Source organism: Eucyclogobius newberryi, unplaced genomic scaffold (genome assembly GCF_026437365.1).
Source record: "Eucyclogobius newberryi isolate DKJ021-1_F unplaced genomic scaffold, fEucNew1.0.hap1 SCAF_12, whole genome shotgun sequence".
NCBI classification, from domain to species: Eukaryota; Metazoa; Chordata; class Actinopteri; order Gobiiformes; family Gobiidae; genus Eucyclogobius; species Eucyclogobius newberryi.
This window is the reverse complement of record NW_027315746.1, coordinates 30,005,057-30,030,070: the sequence shown is the minus strand read 5'-3', so window position 1 is coordinate 30,030,070 and position 25,014 is coordinate 30,005,057. Positions and strand designations below refer to the sequence as shown.

The window sequence follows — 25,014 nt, the reverse complement described above, 5'->3', positions numbered from 1 at the left end:
ATTATAGCGTGTAGTTAGTGTAATGTCAATATGCTATCCAGCATATATAAAGATAATTAGCCCATTATACCATCCAAGAGTCCATTCATCCATCCATTTTCTACCGCTTTATCCGGGGCCGGGTCGCGGGGGCAGCAGTCTAACCAGGGACTCCCAGACTTCCTCTCCCCAGACACTTCCTCCAACTCCTCCGAGGGGATCCCGAGGCGTTCCAAGGCCAGCCGAGAGACATAGTCTCTCCAGCATGTCCTGGGTCTTCCCCGGGGCCTCTTCCCGGTGGGACATGCCTGAAACACCTCCCGAGGGAGGCGCCCAGGAGGCATCCGGAACAGACGCCCAGGAGGCATCCGGAACAGATGGCTCCTCTTGACGTGGAGGAGTAGCGGCTCTACTCCGAGCTCCCCCCGTGTGGCCGAGCTCCTCACCTTATCTCTAAGGGAGCGCCCAGCCACCCGGCGGAGGAAACTAATTTCGACCGCATGTATCCGTGATCTTCATCCAGGACCAGGAGTCATCAAGTGTATTTAAAAATTCCTCCTCTTTAAAAAATCTGTGTGCATTGATATAAAAGAATATGCTCTGCTGGAGACTCATCTCTCATTGGTTGTCTTCTTATTTTATTCAGGGAATTTAACCTTGTTTCGAGCAGGTTATGAGTTCAGTCATAGACAAATCAGTTCTTTAGTCTTTTTCTTCATTTTCTTATCAAACAATATGGAGGTACATAACATACACATGGTACAGAAGTTCCAAATCAGTAATTTAGAGCCTTTATGTTCTAATTTTGAACAACATCTGAAATAATGAATACTACATGCAAATATGATGATGTTTTGCTTTGCTCAGGCGGACACTGGCAGAGGGGCGCGGCATCATGGTCTGGTGGACAGAGTTTACAGAGACAGGAACCGCATGACGTCACCACATGGCAAACCCCTGTCTGTGGACAAGCACGGCCGACAAATATCCTTTTACTACTGCTGCTAAACGGCCGAGCCACTAAACACCAAAACCAATTTTTTTTTTAACTGATTAACTGTGTAAATGGGTCTAAAATAGATGTGTATATATATATACATATCCCTGGCTATATTTTGTCATTTTATTGCATATTTGTTAAAAATCTGACTTTTGGGTCCAAAGCTATGCCTGCATTGTCCTCTTTGGGTTCAACTGTGGCCACTACATTTGAATTGCGCGGTTGGACCTGCGGCCGCTGCTTAATCATAAGCCTGACGAGTATGCACTGTGTAACTTGTAAGTTATGCATTCTTGTTGTGAGTGGGGTCACTGATCTGACTTGTAACGACCTGGTGGTGTCACCTGCTTGTCTCTATGAAGATTATAGATGGATAGGTTTTTATGAAGTTGTATAATTTTCAGCAGCATACAGCCCTTCATTCACACAGACATGCAGAGAATTAGAATAAATTATATTAAATTCTTAAAAGTGAAGTTTTTCTTCCTGCAAAATTCATCTCGAGAGTGCCCAAAACATTCTCTGCTATAAAGTACACATTGTTTCAGAAAGAAGTTGTGTTTCGATTCTTAGCATTTTAACAAAAAACATTAAAATGTCATGCAGTGTGGCTGTAGCACTTTTCTTCAGAGAGTGTTAATAAAGCTGTTGGCATAAAGTAAATAATGTATACGTTATTTACTAAAATTACACGTTTAAATCTGATCTAAAAACAATGTAATGCTGTAATGCAAAGTGTGACCAAAAAAAAAGACTGTTTAAAAACCAAAAGATGCTCATCTGTCCTTTATGCTCATGTACAAGCTCTGGGGTTCAGGGTTTAAGCTACAGATCAAAATAAATTATTATTATATTCTTATTTTGTAAAATGCACCAGTTTGATGTCCTGCGCTGTATGACAGCTTCATTTCCTGACTAACATATCCTTGGGTGGGACAGTTACATAATTATTTAACCAGCTAGACTAGAGTTAATTTATGATATTTTTAACATGGCGTTTTTTGTGAATGTAATGTAAAAAAGAATAATTAAAATAATCTCATAACTTCCTTACTGGTAGAGCTGATGGTTCTTTTTATTATTATTATTGTATTTTGCTGCTACAAAGCTGCGTCAGAGCACTGGACAGAAAAAAAGGCTTTACACCCTCAAATGTCAAATACCGAAATAAAAATACAATTCAATTAAGTACAATGAAATGACTTCTCCCTCGGTTACCCTCTCCGTTCCACAAATGCATTACCGGTATATGAATTTCCTTCACAAGGGATTAGTAAAGTACACTTTATCCTTAACCTAAGTCTAAAAATAGCTCTGATTGATACATTTGATGCCACACTGTGGAACATTCCAGGCAAAGCATAAACATCTCCATGGATACATGGTACATCGTTTGAAAAGTAAACCAACCAATAAGAAGGCTTTTACAAAACAGTATATCATATTTGCGAACGCCTGGGCCTAAAAAGCATGTAGAGATGTTTGTTTTTATCGCAGCAGTAGAAAAGGTGGGGTACTACATGGCCCGTGATCCTTTTCTGTTTAACATTACTTAAAACACAATCTTAATCTTTTGAAATGTAACAAACACTTGCTATATACATCACTAAAATGCTAATACTGCGCTGTGCGAGTTTTTGATACCATTACCTCCCTTTCGTGTACAGCCACAGACTTTTTTCTCTGTGTTTTACGAGTGTCTAAAAGCTCAGAGAGAAATGAGGTCATAAATTTGAGTTGTGTTTTCCTGACCTGCTGCGCACATAGACAGCTGTCCGTACGGCTCTGTGTACCTGTCCCCGCCGCCCGACACCAGCTGGAGGAGGTAAGGAGCGGCTCACATAAATCCTCCCCAAACTGACACCGCACTCACTGTGACATATTTACTGCTCTACTGTCAGTGGTGTGGACCCAGTAATGCAAAGACTGGACTGAATGCAAAGTGTTAATGTGGTGGCAGAATATTCTAGAACAGTGGTCCCCAACATTTTTCAGCTCATGAAAAATACTACTTTTTGATTTATATATATATATATATATTTTTATTATTATTATAAGTGTGGCTTTTCACTGGATTTTTAGGCTATAGAAACACAGTATGGGTCTATTATTTTATAGTCTAATAATAAAATTATATTGAAATGTAAACCTGCATATAAATAGAAATATTAATATAAAATTATTTGGAATAAATATATATAGGGGATTCAACTAATTAGGCTTATAGAAGTTTAAGCGTATCACCTCACTTGTAAGCTCTTCTGATTATTATTTAAGCTATTGGTTATTATTTCAGTTATTAGTGACCACTGTTCTAGACAAGTAAAAGTTTGTTTGAAAGTGCATATGGTTTGGTGTAATACTTTTGTAACTAATTAAAAACTGGTGCAAAGGCAAATGTCCTCTTAATTGACATTGGTGGAATTACTTTTTAGTTTTTTACTCAATCATTAAGGCTTTATAGTCTGGTTTGTATAGTGGTTTTGCACTGACATATTTTTTATTTATATAAGAAAAAAAGATGATTAAACATGAAACAGAGTAAAACACGACCAGAGAGCAGAATCCCAAATAAAAGAAACAAAGTAGCACTAAACGGAAAATCACAAAACATAATCTCAGATCTGAGCTGTTGAGGGAAAATTTAATCATAAGCAAACAAGTGTAAGATTTAAACATCTTTGTTTAGTTTATATGCTTTGATTAGCGCCCTCCAGGTCGTGAGCACAGATTTCCCCCATGGATTTTCCCCAACCGTTTGTAAGTCCTATATAGGAACCGCCGGTATCACCCTACATTCAATATTTTTCCATTGAGGTTCATATTCTGGGTCACACCAGTTCTGATTTGAGCTGAAATAAACCGTTTTTCATTCCCAGACAAGGTAAACCCGAACCACCTTTTTCGTTTGATAGGTGTAGAGTTTTTAACCTGATTTGAGGTATTTTTTTGCCTTGCCATGCAAATCTCGAGATTGTTTTATTCCACTCTTCGGATAGCCTGTTGGGGATGGAAATTGTGAGTCTGGAATAGATTGGAATAGATCCAGGCAAAAATTTCAAAGTTACATGATGGCACCTAATTTTAACGGACCACCTGACCTTGTTGCATGTGAAGTATGAAATGAAAATGTCTAAATTTATGTTGCATGTTTCTGTTTCACAGTTGTGTTGCACCGGGCCTCATGTCTGAAATGGTTGTGTTTCAGGGTGAACTCAGACTCCGCCCTCCACCAGAGTACTCTGACTCCAGCCCAGCAGGCTGCCTTCACTGGAGGCTCCCAGGAGATCCAGTCAAAGAGAGGTACCAATTAGAGCTGTAATCAGGCCTTAAAGGCCCAACAGAACAGCCTGACAAGACAGAGAGCTTTTTTTAGGCTCAAACCCGTTTACAGCTGACATTATTCAAACGTGCGCGCTGAACACGGCACACGCAGCTGCAGCGAACAGCCCAATACCTGGCTTGAGCCTGTGTAAAATCATAGAACTTATGCCCCACCTGGCCCGCCAATGGGTTTGGGCAATGACCTTCTGCTTTAGTGCCAGTACAAACATCATCATATGGTGACATCATTACAGGTGAAAGATGCTTTGGGTTGAGGAAATGGATGGAGAAAAAAAAATAAAAAATCCTTCCATGTCTCAAATATTCTCTTACATCATCACTTTTATTTCCGTGGTCAATACCAGCAAGCCATACATCATTTTAAAGCTTATTTTCTCAACAAAACGAATATGTCATTGATTTACATTGAATAACATGCCCCAAGAAGCAATTGCCAATAGTTTGTGAGAAAGTCTCAACTTTTACAAACATGCGTTCTACCTGTTTGCTGTTTATGACGGACGAAACGGCTTTAATTCTGTACATCCTTGTACTCAGTCTGTCCATAAGGAACCATTGAAAAACAATATCCACTTGTATTTTTCCTGAAGTTATCCGATTTCGAGATATTGTCAAGTAAACAAAGATTTCTTCTCTGACGATATTCAGGATTAAGGCTCGTTTCTCCGTCCATAACAAATGACCTGTTTGACTTATAAGATGGTGTTTGGCATCGACCAAAACAAATTTTTCTGTCCACGGGTTTGTTCTCTACAGCCTCCGGAGGGAAAAAATGCGTCGCTTCCGACACGCAAAGCTAACTTGTTTTTAGCCACATAGCTAACGTCAGCAGTGACTTAGCTGACTTTGATTGACATATTATTCTAGCCAATAAGAATTCTTTAGAATGCGGGGCGGGACGCGCATTTTGTTATATGTATTATTATACCAATACAAAAATAATATATAAATATATTATTTTTATTTTTTATTTTTTTTCATCTCTATATGCGAAATTCATGGGTAAACTCATATTTACACATTTTCACATACATTGTTTTTAGCAGTTATAATAGGTATTAGTGGCCTACAAAACATCAAAATGTATGTTTTATGATCATAGAGGAGCTAAAATTGTAATAAAACAGTTTGGCACAGTTGGCACATATTTGGATCACTTGTTCCGAATATACTTTTTGATACAAAAAGGTCAGCAGCACCAAATGCCTGTTCCCAGAGATCTGAAACTGTACACAGTTGTTGTCAACAAGATAAACAGCATGTACTCACTGTACAGCATAAGCACACAATGAAGTATGTTATGCTCAGGACCATTACAAATTGACAATATTCAGGTGAGACTAAAAAAAGGATGTGCACATCTGCAGAAACTAGAAGGCCTAAGCTTTCTAATGATGCATCACACTTGCATGTGGGCTGTAAGATCCTCTTTTAATAAGCAATGCCATTTGGGTAAGTCCAACCATTGTGCACAGGGCGAAATAGGTGGATGGTAACAGGTTTTAATACACAAATGTTGACCTCATGATTTCTATTATTGACTAAACTGAAAAACAAAAATGTATTTAATCTCCATAAAAAGGCTTATTACAAAATCAACTTTTTTGAGCTTAGTTATATCATTGTTCCTTGTCAAAAGCATACCTGGAGTTATATTTAGCTTCATTTACACTTATTTCATTAATCTTTTTTACGAGTTCTAATTACTCTGAGCCTCCTTAATCATCCAGTTCCAGTTTTACCCGACGTGACGTCAAAGGTAGAATCCTGAGCTGTTTTTTCTACAATGGCTGTCCAGATTATTGAATGCATTTATATAATTTAGATATTATTCCCCTCGTAAATTCCGATTTAGAGAATCCAATTTTTAGGCCCTGGAAATGTTTTGGAATTCTATTGGTTTTGGAAATTTTTTATATATTTTGGTTTCAGAAATGTTACGTAGCGTATATTTGTATTCCAGAAAAGATTCTAACTATTTTAAGGATCGTGCATGGAGTTTACTACACAGAATAAACATGGTCAAGGAGACATGCGCCATGGTAAGACATATAGTCTAAATTAAAACATTCACGGTTAATTGTTTAACAAGGACAGCAGTGCTGCTTGCTTGTCAGGGATTAAATATGTTTGACAGTGTGTCTTATGCCTAGACATGATTCAGTTGAGCTTTAGTTGATCGTAAAATTTTATTACATGTTTGTGCGAGACGGAACACTTCCTCAGGGATTGTGGAGAAGGATTTAAAACTGTAAGGGGGAGTTCACAACACGGCGTCCAATTTCGTGCTTGCTGACCTAAAACCATTCACACTGCAGTGTCAATGTGTCCAATTTACATTCAATGTCTAGTGCACGCGCGTCCAGGGCATCCAGTGTTTTTGTGCAGCGTTTTGAGTGTTTGGCAACCAATCAGAGATTATGCTCCTGTGACGTACCTACGCATCTCATTATCCGGAAAAGGGACCAAAACCCTGCACCGGTAAAAAATCATCCAGATGCAGCTCTTGAAGCAAATGATGATACTCTAAACTCCTCTAAAGTACATGTTGGACCCAGACAAGCCGCCGATCGCCTCCGTTGTTGTGCTTTGTAAAGCATATACACCAAAGTCACTCTCTCAACCTGGTCTGCCATCGCATCAAGAGAACAGCCAACTGTGCATGTGCTCTGGATGCCTTGGATGCACGTTTGCTGGTGTGTTGTGGAGAGGTGTGTGATGAGCTGGTTGAAGGGAAGTGACATTCCAGGAAGCGGGAAATGAAAATGTTGATGATACAGATTTATGGAAAACGCAAAAAGGCAAAAGGAAAAAACCAAGACAACAAAATGATTCATGCAATTCTGAGGTAGCAGACGGCCAAAATAGAGAACATGGTGAAGAAGTAAAAAAGTTTAAGGTAGTGTTGAAACTGGTCAAGGAGGGAGTGTCGTTTGGTAGGTTGAACCTGATCAAGCTCATTTGGGAGATCAACAAATTGGTTGGAGTTGTAAAATGTGGCAAAACAAAAAGAGATGGATCCTTGCTTGCTATTTGTGATACTGATAAGGAAAAAACGCTGAAAGTAAAAGCTATTTTGGGGGAGAGAATTAGATTAAGGATGTTGAAAAAAAAGTGTTACTAGGTGGGGACATTTCAGGAGTTCGACCTAAGGTGTCAACAGATGAGAATACGGCAAACCTGGAAGAAGGAAACATAGTAGAGGTTAAACATCTAAAGGCAATGCTGGATGGCGTTTTTCAGTTATGCTTAAATTTTGTGAAAAAGCTCTCCTAGATATGTATGTTTACTTCATGTGCTACAATATTCGGCCGTATATTCCACCTATGCTTCGATGTTTTAAATGTCAGAAGTTTGGACATGTTGCCGCAATATGTAGAGGAAAGCAGCAATGCGGAAGATGTGATGGAGAACCTGAATATGGCAAGTGTGGAGGAGTTAAAATGAAGTGCTGCAATTGTTGAGGGGAGCACAGATCTGCATATTGTGGTTTGCGAAGTCAGTAAGAGTTACTGAAGTGCAAAGAGTCAAAATCACCACAGGGGTCACGTATGCAGAAGCAGCAAGGAAAGTACCTGCTCCGCGGAGGGAAACAGTTGCAGAATTGCCAAGCAGAAATCCACAATCTCAAGGCTACATTACAGAAGATACATTGATAATGGTTGAAGCCATAAGTAAAGGGAGTCAATAAATTAAGAGTTAATGTTGAGACAGTGAGTGGTGCATCTTCGTCTGGATGTTAATTGTATTCCAGTGGAATGCAAGAAATTTGATCATTTTCTGGACAGGAACTTAAAAAGTATACTTTAGATTTAGACGAAAAGCCTCATGCATTTTCCATACAGGAAACATGGCTCAAACTGAGATTAGATTTTATTATAACAGGTTACACGTCATATGAAATTATAGGCAACAAAGGCAAGATCCTCCCATCTTGCCCAGTTGCCACCTTTATACAAATTGGTCTGAGTTTTAAGGTTCTCAATGACAATACTAAGAAAATACTTTTGGTCTGAATCATATCCAGCCGCTCCAATTTCGAAAGGGCGTGATTGACAGGCGGATTAACCCAGTGTTCTCGCTGAGGGGTTTTAGCATGGCGGGCCGCCATGCTTCCACTCGTCACCGCCATGCCAAAAAATATTCCGCCAGGTTGAAAAAAAACTATAGGGTTTTTTATTCAAGTCACCAAAACAGTGCATTTCAGAGTATATTTATTGTGTGGTTGACTCCCCACATTAAAACACTGAGGATAGGCTCACTTGCACGGAATAGTTTGACTTTCTGTCCTATAAAATGCTTCTTTTTCGTCTTGGTTTTGCTGGCGCTGACAGCACGGCGCAGCACTGGTGCAGTTGTTGGATGATATGTCTTCGCGTTTGGATTCAGTTCTGCACCGCGATCGCAGTCAGTCAAAGCCTTTTACAAAAGAAACGCGCGTGAATCAAGAGCTGCGAAAGTCTACAAGTGCATTGTGCTCGTTGTCCCGGCGCTGCGAGTCCGTGCGTAAAAGGTAAGAAGCGTTGTCTGTCAGCAGTGGAGCATTTTGTGCCGTCACCACCCTTCCTCCTCCGTGGAGCAGAGCAATTCAATTGACCAAGCTCCTACAGGTAATATTCAGGTATGAAAATGGGATAATGGGATATTAGAAAATGTTTTAAGTACTTTTCGCTCGCGCCTTACGGCGATCCCACGGTTTGTCCCATCGTCATCCTTCAACCTCAGCCCAGAGAGAACACTGTAACCAATAAGAGAAATGCATAGTCCTTTCGTGTCTAAACAACTCGTGGTTTACTAGGAAACAATACAATGAAAATAACACAGAGGACTGAGAAACGTCAACAAGCGACTCACTAAACTGTAAATCTGAGGTAATTTAATGTATATATTTTGTTCTGAATGTTCCAAAAATATTTGAGAGGAGACATCTTCCGCATTTGAGAGACACGTGACACAGATTAGCGGCGGCGGTTGGACCGATCCATGCTTGGAGAGTTTTTGTGACGCCCATGGTCCGATTCTAGACCCTTCTGCATTAGAACAGAATGTAGGAGGGACTGGCTGCTCAGGCAAATGTCATCTAGTAACATGATGGCCAGCTGTTGTAAAGTTATGTCCTCTCCTCGGTCCCCCCTGCGGGGACCCAGCGAGTCTACGTCAAGGAGGGTGCTTGTCTGTGCAGCATTCTTCTTCGAGGGTGTCTCTTTGAGAGCCGTGATAGCAGTAGAATCATTAGCTTGCAAGAGAGTCGGCTTTCCGCAGACGTTACGATCCATCAGCTTTGATTGTTTAGCTCCCGAAACGTTATCTTCCTTGGGCTGCAACAACTACATGTATCTAGTCAACTATAAAAAATAATTGCAGTCAAAAGACAAAACTGTTTCTGATTTTCATAAATTATACACTTTATTTGGTTGTATTTAAATGTGTAGTTGAAGTCTTCACTCACCTTCTTTCCACCTTCTTTCCACCTTTATTTGGTTAATTTATTTGAAGAGTCTCAATGTACAATAGAAAAAATTGTTTGGCGAGTCAACTAATCAAAAAAATGATTGCTGACTAGTCGCCTAATAAAATAATTGTTTGTTGCATCTCTGTTTGTGTCCTTGCTGTACAACTTTGCTGCTCCTTGTCGCTCAGCTCCTTGTTTCTTACCCTCAGTTTCAACCCAGTGAGGAGAATGTATCTAAGTGTAAAACTTACTACTACTGTACAAACCGCAGAAGCCATCAAGGAAACTTCAAGTGCAAGGCGCTCTCCATAGCACACCAATTAGCCCTCACTTGAACATGCCAAGGCCCGCTTTGCCTTCTGCTAGTTTTTGTCATAGTAAGGCTTTGGCCTTGTCCTGTCGACTGTTAAGTGCACACTTTTGACTGATTAGAGGCTCTTTAGAACTGCCTTTGAAGGTTGAGGAGGAAAGGGAAAAGGAACAGCTTTCTAAAGTATTCAATACAATTCAAATGTTAAGAGTACTTTAGAATATAATGCGTAATGTTATTGATCTTTTTATTACATTTACATTTATATTTTGTAGTAACTCAATAGGGCTGTGCAAGTTAGACTTTTTTAATATCATGATTTCAATTATTGTGCAAATCAATTCCAAAATATAGTGTAATCTTAAAAGACAAATATTGTGTTTTTTTGAATTGGTATTGGCCTTGCTTTAACATCTCATGTTTAGAACTTTGATATGTGTATACAAAAAGCACTCAGTCAAGTGTTTCCCATATCAGGAATGAGGTAGAGCTTCATCTATTAGCTGTAGAGGGAATTAAGAGATAAGATATTCCTTTATTGTCCACACATGGGGAAATTTCATGGTTGCAACGCAGGTAGATACAGAGGAAAAGGACAGATAACTTATAGGAAGTTTAAAAAACACTCTTAATAGAAGAACTCTTATAAACAAAAACCTATCATTTCTTAATAAGGAATGGAGGGGAAAAAATAAAGATAAAATAAAATAAAAACAGCTAGCGTAAAACAAGATAATACTAATAATAATGGTAAAATAAACACTCTATTTACATCAGTTATATGCACATGAATGTGACATTATTGCATATGAGTACGACAGTACTTACACGGGGGGATAAATAAACCTAGCTTTCCCCCAACATTCCAATGCAAGCACACAGTTGTAGTGAATGCAATCTGACGGCAGAAAGGCTCAGAACAGTGTTTTTTGAAGCTTAGAGGCAGAGGACTTACTAAACAGGATTCATTCAAGTGTAAATGAAGGTAAATACATCTACAGGTATGGTTTTGATGAGAGGACATTGTCATTACATGGTTTAAAGGTCAAGCAAGTCAATTCTGTATAATATTTGGCTTTTAAGAACATTTTAATTCAGTTGTAAATGACCTGGCCCTCAAATTTTGCAGCAATGCCAATTGTCTAATCAACAGTGGCTAAACTTGAATCATAAAACATTTCTTATAAATGATGTTGCCATCAAATTATCATGATTTCTATTATAATTCCATGTTTTTTGTTCTGCACAATTGAACAACCCTGCTAAATATAAAGCTACATTTATAGTAATTCGTCATTTGTTTTTATATATATTTGCTCAAATGTAACAAATATCACATTTTACTTCAGTGATTTGTACCCACATTTTCCATTACGCTAAGTTTGTTTGGCATTCATTACAAACCACACAACCTCTGCTGATTGTGCAGTTAAAAATCGACCCATCAGCTTTGTTTACTACCCACACAACTCCTATTTGCAATTTTATTATTGAAAGATAATACAGTTTTAAATATGTTATTTATTTCCAGTTCTCCTCTTGAATGTGCCAGATGGATTTGAACAAGAATCTGAAGAAGAAGGACTGAACTGGGATGTCAGAAAGGTATATTTTTTGTCTGTTTATGAATTTTTGAAATTATATATTTTTTATTCTCTCAGTTTGACCAGCGTACTGCTGTGATGTTTTTCATTTCCTGCAGAATGTTTCGAGGTCAAAAGTTCCTGGAATACAGTAAGCATTTGAACAACGCAACAATAAACTGATCATGCGGTCAAATCCCTCGCTCATTCTACCAAAAATATGCACTTTTATGGGTGCTGTTTATTGAGCACCTATCTGGGCTCTGTCATCCCCCATTTGAGCCATTTACCAAATTTACATCAAATCATGCAAATTTGTGGGCTTTGACTATACTATACTTTAAAGGTGGTATGGACGATTTTTTTCAGCAATTTTTTATCATATTTCCTCCTGGCGTGGATAAATCATTTGTCCTGCCACGTATCAATCATAAAACGCACCTATCGCTCACCTGCAGCCGCGTGCGGTTCGTGCCCACGTTTCCGTGTGCCTAAGCGCATGGATCTATCATAATATAGTTCCCTCAGTGTACGGGGCAAAATGAAGACGGAGAAAGACAGTTCGAGCTGACGCAGAAGTGGACAGAAATCTACGGGAGACGAGAGATGCGATGCGCTCCGTTGCGCTAATAAACAAACGCACGTGTGTGTTGTATCAGTCCGCACGGGGGAGTGCGCATGCGCACTTCCGCCTGCGTTCTCAAATCGCCGAAAAATCGTCCATTGCGCCTTTTAATTATTTAAAAAGACAGAAAAATGTTACCTGTCAGATGTAGCCTTAGTTTGTCAGGCATTTAAATTCAATAGAGTTTGCAAAGAAAATTTCATAGCCTGTATTTTTAGATAAAGACACGTGAAATAACACATTGAAAACGACTCTAAAGCCAGTTGACCTCAACGTTTCTTTACACTTATCTGTTTGCGCAAGTTTATTAACAATACAATTTTATGTCGGTGTAATCCCTCATTCGTCCAGGCGTGTTCCATAGTAGAAAAAGCTTCAGTTGTAGTCATCTGGACTCAGTTTGAAAAATCTAAATTCTTTTATTGACAATGACTCTTGGATGAGAGTCGAAACGTCTATTTTTTCAAACTGAGTCCAGATGACTACAACTGAAGCTTTTTCTACTACAATACAATTTTATGTTTTCACAAATGTTGGGCTCAGCATGAACTTAAGATACACAGGTTTAAAGGGTACCCTAAAATTCGGACTATAAGCCACTACTTTTCCCACGCTAACGTCCTCTAGGGGCGCTCTAGCACGAAGCACTCTCTCTTGCTCACTCGCCAAGTACAAGCGCAAGAGCAGAGCAGATGTGGAAGACAGACACAGAAATCAAGTACAGAGGGGACGGAAGGGACTGTTCACATGTGTCTCTGTATGTTAAACCTCAAATGCAACGTGTTCTTTTATAATCTGACTCATATTCCCGGGCGATACAGTGGTCTGCGTTTAATAACCCGCCCTAACCCGCCCGAGCAACACTATCATTTATCATATTTCTGTGTAAATATCTCATGTTGTGTGGGCACCTGTGACTTATAGATAGATGTGACCTATGAAAAAAACAAAAACAAATTAAAGCCGCAAGCGGCATCCAACGGTCCTCGCGGGCCGCCGGCCTTCCGACTCTGCGCTTTCGACTTGATAAAGATGGCGCCCTTATTGTGTGTTGAATTAAAAAAGAACTTGACAGACGGCGACACATTGGACATGGCCAATCCAGTGTAAATGAACACAAGTGTCAGTCAAATTTGCTGCTCCGCCGCACAGAGACCGTAGCACTTAGAATAAAAATATGGATAACTTTTGATGCAGCGCTTGTGTAGATGATATTCCCAAAAGTTAAGCTTGATCGGGCTATTGCCCACGGAGGAGTTCGTTAAAGTGTGAAGCATAAATGTGAACATTTCATAGATTTAGCGTTTTTCCCATTTGTGACAGTGTATTTGCAGCTCCACGGCACAGAGACCGTAGCACTTAAAATCAAAAGATGGATACCTTTTGATGCCCCGTTTGTGTAGATGATTTTCCCCAAATATGAACTTGATCGGGCAATCACCCTAGGAGGAGTTCGTTAAAGTGTGAAGCGTAAAAATGTGGTCATTTTAGAGATTTTGCTGTTTTCCCATTTGTGACATATATTTGCGGGTCCGCCACACAGAGACCGTAGCACTTAGAATCAAAATATGGATACATTTTGATGTCCCGTTTGTGTAGATGATTTTCCCCAAATATGAGTTTGATCGGACAATCGCCCTAGGAGGAGTTTGTTAAAGTGTGAAGCATAAAAATGTGGTGATTTGAGCGATTTTGCGATTTCCCCATAAGGATAACGTGGGATGTTTCTGTCATCGCTACGGTTACGCCGTACAAAATATGACTTTGGCTCTCATACTTTTATGATCAAGATGGAAAATTAGAATTTTGTGCAAAATATCATGTCATTTGGAAAAACTCTATTGTTTATAGGCCACCCTGAAGGCCAAATATTCAGAATTCTGGGAAACGTTTGCGGCTCCGTCGCACAGAGACCGTAAATGTTATCCTTAAAATTTGGATAACTTTAGATGCCCCACTTGTCTAGAGGACGCACACCGATTTTGAGGTCGGTGGGCAAAACGCACTAGGAGGAGTTCGTTAAAGTGTAAAACATAAAAATGTGGTAATTTTAGAGATTTTGCGTTTTTTCCATAGGGATAACATGGGAGGTTTCTGACATCGCTACGACTACGCTGTAAAAATTAAGGCATTTTTCTTATTGGCTTTTTTGATTGGGACGGCAAAATTGAATTTTGGGTAAAGTTTAGACAATTTTGGTAAAACTAATTTTTGACCTTCAATGTTAATTTAAAGGTCACTCTGTAGGGGGCGCTATCGCGCCCATTTCAATTTTGTCATCATAAACTGGTCCAAACTAGAAAGTTTAACAACTGATTCAAATTTGGTCCTAATCGGACTGGTTTTGATCAAATGGGAGCAATTTTTAGATTTGCAATATCCCAAAATAAGTTGTCCAACTTTGCGGCTGTGCCGCACACAGACCGTAAAAGGTATCCCAAAAATTTGGATAACTTTAGATGCCCCACTTGTCCAGAGGACGTACGGCGATTTTGAAGTCGGTGGGCAAAATGCCCTAGGAGGAGTTCGTCAAAGTTTGACGTGAAAAAATTGCTGACGGCGTGTTTTCATTTTTAAAGGAAGATGGCGGCCATAGGGTAAGTCTGGGGGCGTGGCCACAATAATTTTTTTTTGTCCTCACGAGAGGAATGCGTGTCCCGAATTTTGTAGCTCTACGACAAAGTTGACCTCGGGGCGTCTCCCATTGGCTCAATGTATTTTGTATGCGCCCTCATGTTTGGTCGGACAGTTGGCCCTCCGCCCTGCTGGGGCTCGGGCCTAATTACATTTAGTTGGCACGACTTATATTCAGGTAATATATTCAAATGTGATGGCAATAGTGATAAATTGATCTCATATTAGATCTGGACTGTCCATGTTTCTGTTGGAGTAGTAGTAAGTGACCAACGTTTGCGCGGTTATGTGCAGCAAATTTGGAACTGGCTCAAATTTTGGAATATAGTGTAAAATCATAGTGTCATTTATAGAGCTGGGTTGAAATAATCGATTTTCCGATTTTTAATCGATTCGCATAATAATGACCGATTATCGATTCGTACGTCCAAAGATTGATTTATTTTTAAATTTTTAATTTTTTAATTTATAATTTATTTTTTTCAATTTATTTTTTAATTAAAATTATTTTCTACATTTCCCTCAGTGAACTTCAATCTACCTTCAAGAAAGATAATTCAGGACTCCTGGATTATCTTTCTTGAAGGTAGATTGACCCTTAACCTTTTCATCAGTCTTCCATCAGTAACTACCAATACTTGTAAGATTTGCTGTTTAATATTGATATAATACTAGTTTTAATATGTTGCTTCTCTACACAGTCATGAAGTGAAGAAAACAATTCAAATACATTTTTCATTTTTAATAACATTAACCCCCGGATCGAATCGAAATCGGAAATCAGATCAAAATCGGAGCAAATCGGATGGGATCTGAGAAATCGAAAAAAAAAAACGATTTTGAAACGTAAAAATTGGAATCGAATCGATTCTTGAATTTTGTATTGAAACCCAGCTCTAGTTATTTAAAACATCTTCTGGATTGGGATATTGTAAAAAGGCATGAACTGTTTCTTTCTTACAAATAATAATTACTAGTAAATATATTTTCTCTTTTTTTTTCAATTAGTATCACTGATCTCAGAATTTAGATGTTAGATGTTTAAAAAAAAAACATTTTTTTAGAAGTAACATTGGCAATTTTTTCCTCCCTCAATAAAAAACCCTCAATAATTATACAGTTGTAATAATGTTATATTTTTTCTCATATTACTCAAACAATCTTAAAGTAACATTTCTGTCTATAGCAATATTTTTCACCAATTTGTTATAATTAAAAGCACAATATGAAACTTTTTATAATTGTTTTGTTTTGGGTTGTTTTATTTACTTTTTATCTGCATTGATTATGGTTTTAACTTTCTATTTACGGCCTTTACGTACCCTAACCTGTACAATAGCGTAACCCCTGGCTGGGCTTGTTCCTGTGTGCATCCCACAGCATCTTTCCATCTCCGGAGCAGCAGTTGGCCCACTCTCTCAAACCAGCAGCCCACAATACTGGCGGATCCCTGCCCGACCTCACTAACCTGCAATTCCCTCCTCCTCTGCCCACGCCACTGGACTCGGAGGACACAGGGGCCGGCTCCTTCGGCAGCTTACATTCACTCAGCACACAGCAAGGTAACAACACAGAACTAGAAATAGAGGCTCCATGGACAATACTATAGTCAATTCACAATGAGAGGATTAATAGTTTATTGAATAGATTTACTCTGAAGGAGAGAGGAGGAGGTTGATAAGATAAGATATTCCTTTATTGTCCACATATGGGGAAATTTCGTTGTTACAACGCAGTAGATACAGAGAAAAGGACAGATAACTTATAGGAAGTTTTTTGAAAAAACACTCTTAATAGAAGAACTCTTATAAACAAATTGTAGAAAAATCTTCAGTTGTAGTCATCTGGACTCGGTTAGAAAAAATTTGACTTTTCGACTCTCATCCAAGAGTCATTGTCAATAGGGAATTTAGGTCGAGAACTCAGATATTTATACTATTCTGTGGTAAGTCCAGCCCATTGGGCGGAACCTTCCTGAAGTGGAACGAGTTTGTTGTTTGTTTCAACCGAAACTTACCCTATTGTATCTACCGAGCTAGCCTATTCAGCCCTTTAATGGGCTATTAGTATCCTCTTTGTCTTTGTGAGACCCTGGCTCACCCACCCTGAGTACCAAAACAATTAATTAACACAAATAGCTTCCTTGACTCCTCTTTCAAACAGTTTGAAAGAGGAGTCAATTGGAGCTCAAAAAAGGGGCCCATTGCGCCTTTAATTGTTATTTACAGTTAACTGACTATGACATTTCAACTGTATTCCTATTTCTTCCGGATGCTTTACCACTAAAATGGGCTTCCCTCTGGGGCAAGGTCTTCCCTAAATAGGTTCAAATTGTCAGTGGGATTAGCCAGGTTAAGTAAAGGTCAATATTATATTTTGGTTATTTTATAGTGTGTGTGTGTGTGTGTGTGTGTGTGTTTATTTATATATATATATATATATATATATATATATATATATATATATATTACTTTTCACTGGCTTCCCGTCTTTCAGGATTGATTTTAAAATTTTACTTTTTGTTTTTAAAGCTTTAAATGGCTTGGCACCACCTTATTTGGCTGAGCTCCTGTCTGCTCTTAACACAAGCAGGGCTCTAAGGTCGTCAAATCAGCTTTTACTGGACGTCCCCAGAGCCAGACTTAAGCACTGGGGTGATCGAGCTTTCCCTGTCGCTGGTCCCAGACTCTGGAACAAACTGCCCCCCGACATACGCACCATCACAGATTTTAAACTTTTTAAATCTAGGCTAAAAACGTATTTATACAGACTGGCTTTTAACACTGTAATGTAATGTCACTTTATTTTGTACAGTTTGTTTTTATTTAGTTCTGTATTTTTTTATTGCCTTGATTTTATTGTGAAGCAGTGTTGTAAAGGGCTCTATAAATTAAGGTTGATTGATTGATTGATTGATTGATATATATTATATTATTTATAAAATATATATATATAGAGAGAGAGAGAGGTAAAGAAAGTAAGCTGTGATTGGCAAACAGCAATAAACAGGTAATAGGAAGTATTATTTTTTATGTTTTCATATACATTTTATGACATTTTATGGCAAACTAACCTGGAGGTATTTTGACACATTTCAATTCGTTATTCCAATACCATGTTGTCTAGATTAGTTTCAAATTCTGTACGACGCAGCAGGACCTTCAAAAATGTGATGGCCATTGAGTCAAAATGAGATGTGTGCTTTTAAAAGTCCTTCCCGATGACTTGTGTGTGGTGTTTCGGGTAGGAGTAAACGCCTCTCAGCCTTCGGTCGCCATGGAGACGCAGAGCCAGCCGGACATGGTTCCTCTGATGCTGAATGCTGGAGAGTCCCAGCAACTGTCCCCCACGTCCCCCCCTCTCACACTCTCCCAGGTGAGACTCACTCATGTAGATATTCAAGTGAAATTAATTTGCATTCAAATAATATTTGCAGTTGTCCTTCATAAGCTTTAGTGGGAGAGTGGTGAATTATGTTATTTACCTGTTGTGAGCAGTAGAGTTGGAGCCGTCTCCTCCATGACATGAGCCTGTCAATGATTTGGACAGTAAACTCATCAATATTAATGTAGATCAGCCAGAAGACGAGATATGACTATGATTGGCAGCTCAGTGTGAGGGAGAGTGAGGACCAGTTGGAATGCAGATGTAATATTTATTTTGTTTATTTTATTTTATTTTGTTAATATTGTCTGTTCCATCAAGAAATGACGCATTGAATATGGTAACTTAAACAGCCATTTATACTATATGTATTCATACTATCTAGTTATGGCAAATGCCATAACTAGAGATCGGCCATATCATATTGTCATTTGCTTTTGGGGAAATATGAAATTAGATATATAAAGATAGATTTCTGCATATATTGCAGCTGATTTCTGCAAAGTTAGCTAGTTAGATAGAGATTGTAGCTAATTGCAAATGCTAAAACCTAGAGACGACAATAACAATGACCACGGAGGCTCTGCAGAGGCTAAAAACACTAATAATGACTGTGAGGAGTAGAGACAGAACTACCAAACAAGTTAAGTTAAACAAATTAGTGAAAATATTACAGATGCAACAACAACAGTAGTATTTGGCCCAGCAACAATTAGATTCTCAATTATATTGTTAAAGCAAATTGTGAATGTGCTCATCCTAAACACCTCTCAGTTACTACATGTACATGTAGTGGTACGCAGGCTCTTTCAGGTCTTCAGTGTTCAGTGTTTTAATTTGGACTTCTTTGTCCTTGTTGTTTGCAGCTTCTTTAATCCTGCTGTAGTCCTGTTTTATTTAAGCCTATATTTTTGCGCTTACTCTTCAGTGTGTCAGCAGGGGTGTCGATTTCATGCATATTAAAGATGTACGAATCTAAATTGACAGAGCAAAAACACATTTATTTGGGCTCCAACGGTTCATCAGAATAATTGTGACTAAATTGACTATAAAAATAATTGTTGACTATTGTTGACACACAGACTCTAATTCTCTTGAAAAAACAAACAAACCAATATATCTTGTAAATAGCAGTATTTTCAAATAAAAACTAAAAACATTTATTTGTGTATGTATGTATAATATGTATATGTATGTATGTGTATATATTTGTACTGTATATGTCCAGCATTTGTATGCATCATGTTCTGATGTTTCATTTTGTATTCGTTCTTAAGTTCTGAGAAGCTGCAGTTTGTGTGTGCGTGTGCGTGCACGTGCCCGTGTGTGTGTGTTTCTCATTAAGGTTGGTTGTTGGCATTTTCTTTTGTATATGGTCTTTGTTGTTTGTTTTCTTCTTTTTCTACTCGTTTTTTTGTTGATGGTGTTTGTTTCTGGATTGTGAATGCCTGTCCTTTGAAATTCCTGTCCTTCTAATAAAAGAAATTAAATAAAAAGATTTTCATAAAATGTACACTTTATTTGTTACACTGTCTAGACACTGTCAGCACTTACTAGACATATGCATAAGCAGAACAAAATTCACAAACATAGGAACTTGTCTTGGTGATTCGGTGCAACATACAACGATGAACACTAATAAAAACTCTACTATATGTACTGGTATATACCCAATAATGATTAGAATCTGACTCAAACATTACAAGGCCTAGAATTAGATGGCTTTAGGGCTAAATCATGCTTATAGATAGCAGATCTTTAAGCCTGTCCACTCGTATTGATTATTGCCATGTTGCCTGACTCTAAAACCCAGTCTGCTCATGTGTTTCTGTCCTCAGGCTGCGATCAACGCCATGAACCTAGAGCAGCAGCTGTGTCAGTACACTTTCTTCAGCCAGCAGCCCTCAGCACAGACGCAGCCTAACCAACAAGTCAGATACACTTTCATTCACTGCAATGTTGTTTCTGAATTTATGCACGCTAAATGTATTGTATTGTATAATCCTTCTACAATTCTAATTTACCGTGTGTTGTGTTTATTTGAATCCACCATGACTTTACGGTACAGCACAGTAATAGCATGGTAATACCGTACTTTTCGGTACAGCACGGTAATACCATGGTAATACCGTACTTTCCGGATTATCGTATTTTCCGGACTATAAATCACACCGGAGTATAAATTGCACCAGCCAAAAAATGCATAATAGAGAAGAAAAAAACATATATAATTGGCACTGGAATATGAAATGCAGTTGCAAATGTAAAAATAACAAATAATGTCACATGTCACATCACGCTCCGGAGTATAATTATACTAACTATTAAGTAAATGTCGCACCCAAAACTATGAAAAAGGGTGCAATTTATTGTCCGGAAAATACGGTTTGAATTGCACCAGCCAAAAAATGCATAATAGAGAAGAAAAAAAACATATAAGTCACACTGGAGTATAAGTTGCATTTTTTGGGGAAAGTTATTTGATAAAATCCTAGACCAAGAACATCTTGAAATGCAATTTAAAATAATAATAGATTAGAGGAGGAACAACATGATGAATAGGTATACGTATGCTAAAGTAACAACTTCAGCTACGTGACGCATTGACAACGAACTGTCGTAAGTGTCTGGTATGACATATGAACAGTTATTCAGATAATTATAGCATAAAGAACACGCTAACACGTTTCCCAAAGCATCAGTATTACCCCAAATCACTAAATCCATTGAATTCTTCTTCAATAGACACTGCACGGCAAAAACACATGCATCGACCGAGTTCAGTTTATAGTTGTGCGCTGAAGAGAAAGCTGCGTTCATACCTCATACATCGTCCTTGTTGAAGACTTCGGTTTGGTCCTGTTCTAGTCCTGGTTTAGTCCTGCTCCAGTCCAGGTTTAGTTCCAGGATTAGCCTCGGTTTAGTCCCAATTTTGATGCAGTGTTTGCGAAATTGTGAACGCAGCTTGAGTAGTTTTGACTAGTTCAGATTTTACCTGTACATACATAACTGCACAATTAAACGCAACCTCGGTGTCACTTCTAAACAACTCCGGAGGTAGAGGAAGTGCCGGTTCTTCTTCTGCGTTGCTTAGAGCCTAGCGCGCCCTCTTGTGGTTGTCATGTGAAATACGGTTGCCAGAGTGAAAATAACAAATAATATCATCAGTCGCTCCGGAGTATAAGTCGCACCCCGGCCAAAACTATGTAAGAACGTGCAATTTATAATACGAAAAATACGGTAATAAGAATAAGAATTGTAACAGATATTTTGCATATTTATCTGCCTTTATTTACATTATCCAGTATAGAGATGATCAATTGCCATTTCTTGGTAAAGTATTAGCATGAAAAAGTAAAATACTATGCTAGTTTCCTTGACAATTGTCATGTAATTACACTTTTAGTTACTGTACTATTAGCTTATGAATGTTGTGTTCATGTCGTCCTCAAGAATTCGGGAACTGGTCTTTTCACTCAGTTTTTAAAATCAAAGAGCAAGAATCCTTCTAAATTCATCTGTGCTTTTAAATGTAGATTGTGTTTTATTTCTTCTTAAATGTCTCTTTTAAATGTGTAAATGTTTTTTATGATTTGTTTGCTGCTACATTTTCACTTTACCCTCCACTTGGAAACTTGAGCACCCGAGGACCACCTGAACGCACCATTAGTACTGAACATAGTTATTGATCTGACAAGTTTCTCATACTCTTTCTCAACAGGCATAGTCATTAATGCTTTCTTCTGTGCTGTGTAGCAGACAGGTTTGGTCCAAATGCAATCCATAAACTCCCCGACAGACAACCAGAGCTCACCTCAAAACAACATGACTATCGATATGAACGTGGTAAGCTCCTCATGCTTTTTATCTGCTCTTCATAGACCAAAGGGTGCGTTCACACTTGATCCAACCGAAGAAAACTGGTGAACTTCCGGTTAAGTGCGCTTTCCAATTTCAATTCCCAGTGTCTTTATGTTCAGGCAAAGTCACTGCTCCAAACTTCAGATTTCATTTCATGTTTATGTCGGTGTAATCCCTCATTCGTCCAGGCGTGTTCCATAGTAGAAAAAGCTTCAGTTGTAGTCATCTGGACTCAGTTTGAAAAAATAGACGTTTCGACTCTCATCCAAGAGTCATTGTCAATAACAGAATTTAGGTCGAGAACTCCGATATTAATACTGTTCTGTGGTAAGACCCGCCCATTGGGAGGAGCCTTCCTGAAGTAGAAAGAGTTGTTTGTTTCAACAGAAACTCCCCCCTTGTATCTACCGAGCTAGCCTATTCAGAATCTTAATGGGCTATTAGAAACCTCTTTGTCTTTGTGAGACCCTGGCTCAACCACCCTGAGTACCTGATTAGCATCTGAATGTCCTCTACCTTTCCAGGGGTTCAGTAACCCATTATAAATAACCGGAAGATTAAACCTTAGCCCTCCATTTCTGTTTAAAGAAGGTCTTTCTTTTTTAACAAAAATAGCTTCCTTAACTCCTCTTTCAAACCATCTTTTCTCCCTGCTTAAAACCTTCACATCACCGTCTTCAAACGAGTGATTAGAGGCTTCAAGGTGGAGATGCACGGCGCTCTGTGGTCCTGAACTAGTATTTCTTCTGTGCTGATAAAGCCTCTTGTGTAGAGGCTGTTTCGTCTCACCTATGTAACGTTCTTTACGTTTACGTCAGTGAAGAAAGTTGTAAAGAACGTTACATAGGTGAGACGAAACTGCCTCTACACAAGAGGCTTTATCAGCACAGAAGAAATACTAGTTCAGGACCACAGAGCGCCGTGCATCTCCACCTTGAAGCCTCTAATCACTCGTTTGAAGACGGTGATGTGAAGGTTTTAAGCAGGGAGAAAAGATGGTTTGAAAGAGGAGTTAAGGAAGCTATTTTTGTTAAAAAAGAAAGACCTTCTTTAAACAGAAATGGAGGGCTAAGGTTTAATCTTCCTGTTATTTATAATGGGTTACTGAACCCCTGGAAAGGTAGAGGACATTCAGATGCTAATCAGGTACTCAGGGTGGTTGAGCCAGGGTCTCACAAAGACAAAGAGGTTTCTAATAGCCCATTAAGATTCTGAATAGGCTAGCTCGGTAGATACAAGGGGGGAGTTTCTGTTGAAACAAACAACTCTTTCTACTTCAGGAAGGCTCCTCCCAATGGGCGGGTCTTACCACAGAACAGTATTAATATCGGAGTTCTCGACCTAAATTCTGTTATTGACAATGACTCTTGGATGAGAGTCGAAACGTCTATTTTTTCAAACTGAGTCCAGATGACTACAACTGAAGCTTTTTCTACTATTTCATGTTTATGAAAATCTGCCGTCATTTCAATCAGTTTAGTTAATTTGATAGAATAGTGTGGATCTTCTCCTGAAGTGCTGCAAGTCCTCCAGCCCAAAAAGTGTGAACGCGCCCTACTTCACTGCTAAATGTGTCAAGGTTGCAGCTTCAAAGTAGGTCTGTTTAACTGCACTGCACCATGAAGTGTTTATCCACATCAGTGGTTCTCAAACTTTCACACCAAGTACCACCTAAGAAAATATTTTGCCCTCCAAGTACCACCAGATTTAAACTATGTCTAAACCAGGGGTCCGCAACCCTAAATGTTCAAAGAGCCATATTGGACCAAAAAACAAATCTGTCTGGAGCCGCAAAAAATGTAAAGCCTTATTTGAAGGGAACACAGGCTGTAAGTGTATATTAGCTATATTAGCCAACTATCAAAATGACAAGGCTACAAGTACATAATTAGCACTCCTGATGGTTATTTTCCTTGCAGCGCGCCCTGGAGAGAGTGGCGCACCACGTGACTACACTGCTATACGATATTTGGTGCTCTGAAGTTTAACTTCCATTACAACATGTATCATGTTTTGTTGCATTGATGAAAATATAGAATTACAATTAAGAAATCAAATTTTTGGTGTTTTATTTTATTTTTATTTTTTTTTTAAACGGAAATGCAGTCCTCTTCAAACCTCAATAACAATACATGATCATTTATTCTTACTCAGAAAGTAATCATCAGAGTTCACATACCTGCATAACAGCGCTGCCTGTTAGGTATCAATCACATCACACACGGCTCATCACAGGCACTTGAGTATGTTCGAGCTGAATTAATGTCCTTGATTTGCCGATTGCGGAGAATCCTTCATGTCATCCTGGAAATATCTTTCCAAATTACTCTAAAGAAGACAAAAATACAGATTCAATTCACTTTATCTTCAGCTGCAGAGGAATCCACGGACAACCTTAAAGGTTGAATGAACGATTTTTTTGACCCAAATCTGAGTCTCATTTCCTCGTGGCGTGGACTGCCGATTAGTCCTGCCACGTATCAATCATAAAACGCACCTACCGCTCACCTGAAGCCGCGTGTGGCTCGTGCCCACGAGCCGCATGTTTCCGCGTGTCTTAAGCGCATTGAGCTATAATAATAATAATAATAATAATAACTTTTATTTATATAGCGCTTTTCAGTGACCCAAAGACGCTGAACATAATAAAAAAAGGGGGGGGGTATTTACAGACAGGGGGGGACAACACGTACAATACACATTAATATACAGATAAAATGAACAAGACAGAAGAAGTAGAGAGAAAAAGATGGGGATGTAACAGGGGGTAGAAGAGTAGGCAATGGGGTAGAGGAGGCTAGGGGTAGGGGAGGTCATAGGCTTGGGTGAAGAGGTATGTTT

The 25,014-nt window shown here is 38.7% G+C and overlaps 1 protein-coding gene across 1 annotated transcript in view; it reads left to right on the top strand.

The window, feature by feature from the left end:
* The window catches only part of crtc1a (CREB regulated transcription coactivator 1a), a 51,866-nt gene that overhangs the window by 13,351 nt on the left and 13,501 nt on the right, over positions 1–25,014 (top strand). Inside the window, exons 3-11 of the mRNA XM_072441855.1 lie at positions 847–963; positions 2,743–2,804; positions 4,188–4,282; positions 11,618–11,691; positions 11,789–11,820; positions 16,309–16,490; positions 18,176–18,303; positions 20,151–20,243; positions 22,069–22,158. Coding sequence (XP_072297956.1) covers positions 847–963; positions 2,743–2,804; positions 4,188–4,282; positions 11,618–11,691; positions 11,789–11,820; positions 16,309–16,490; positions 18,176–18,303; positions 20,151–20,243; positions 22,069–22,158 — 873 coding nt within the window. The remainder of the gene's footprint in view (positions 1–846; positions 964–2,742; positions 2,805–4,187; positions 4,283–11,617; positions 11,692–11,788; positions 11,821–16,308; positions 16,491–18,175; positions 18,304–20,150; positions 20,244–22,068; positions 22,159–25,014) is intronic.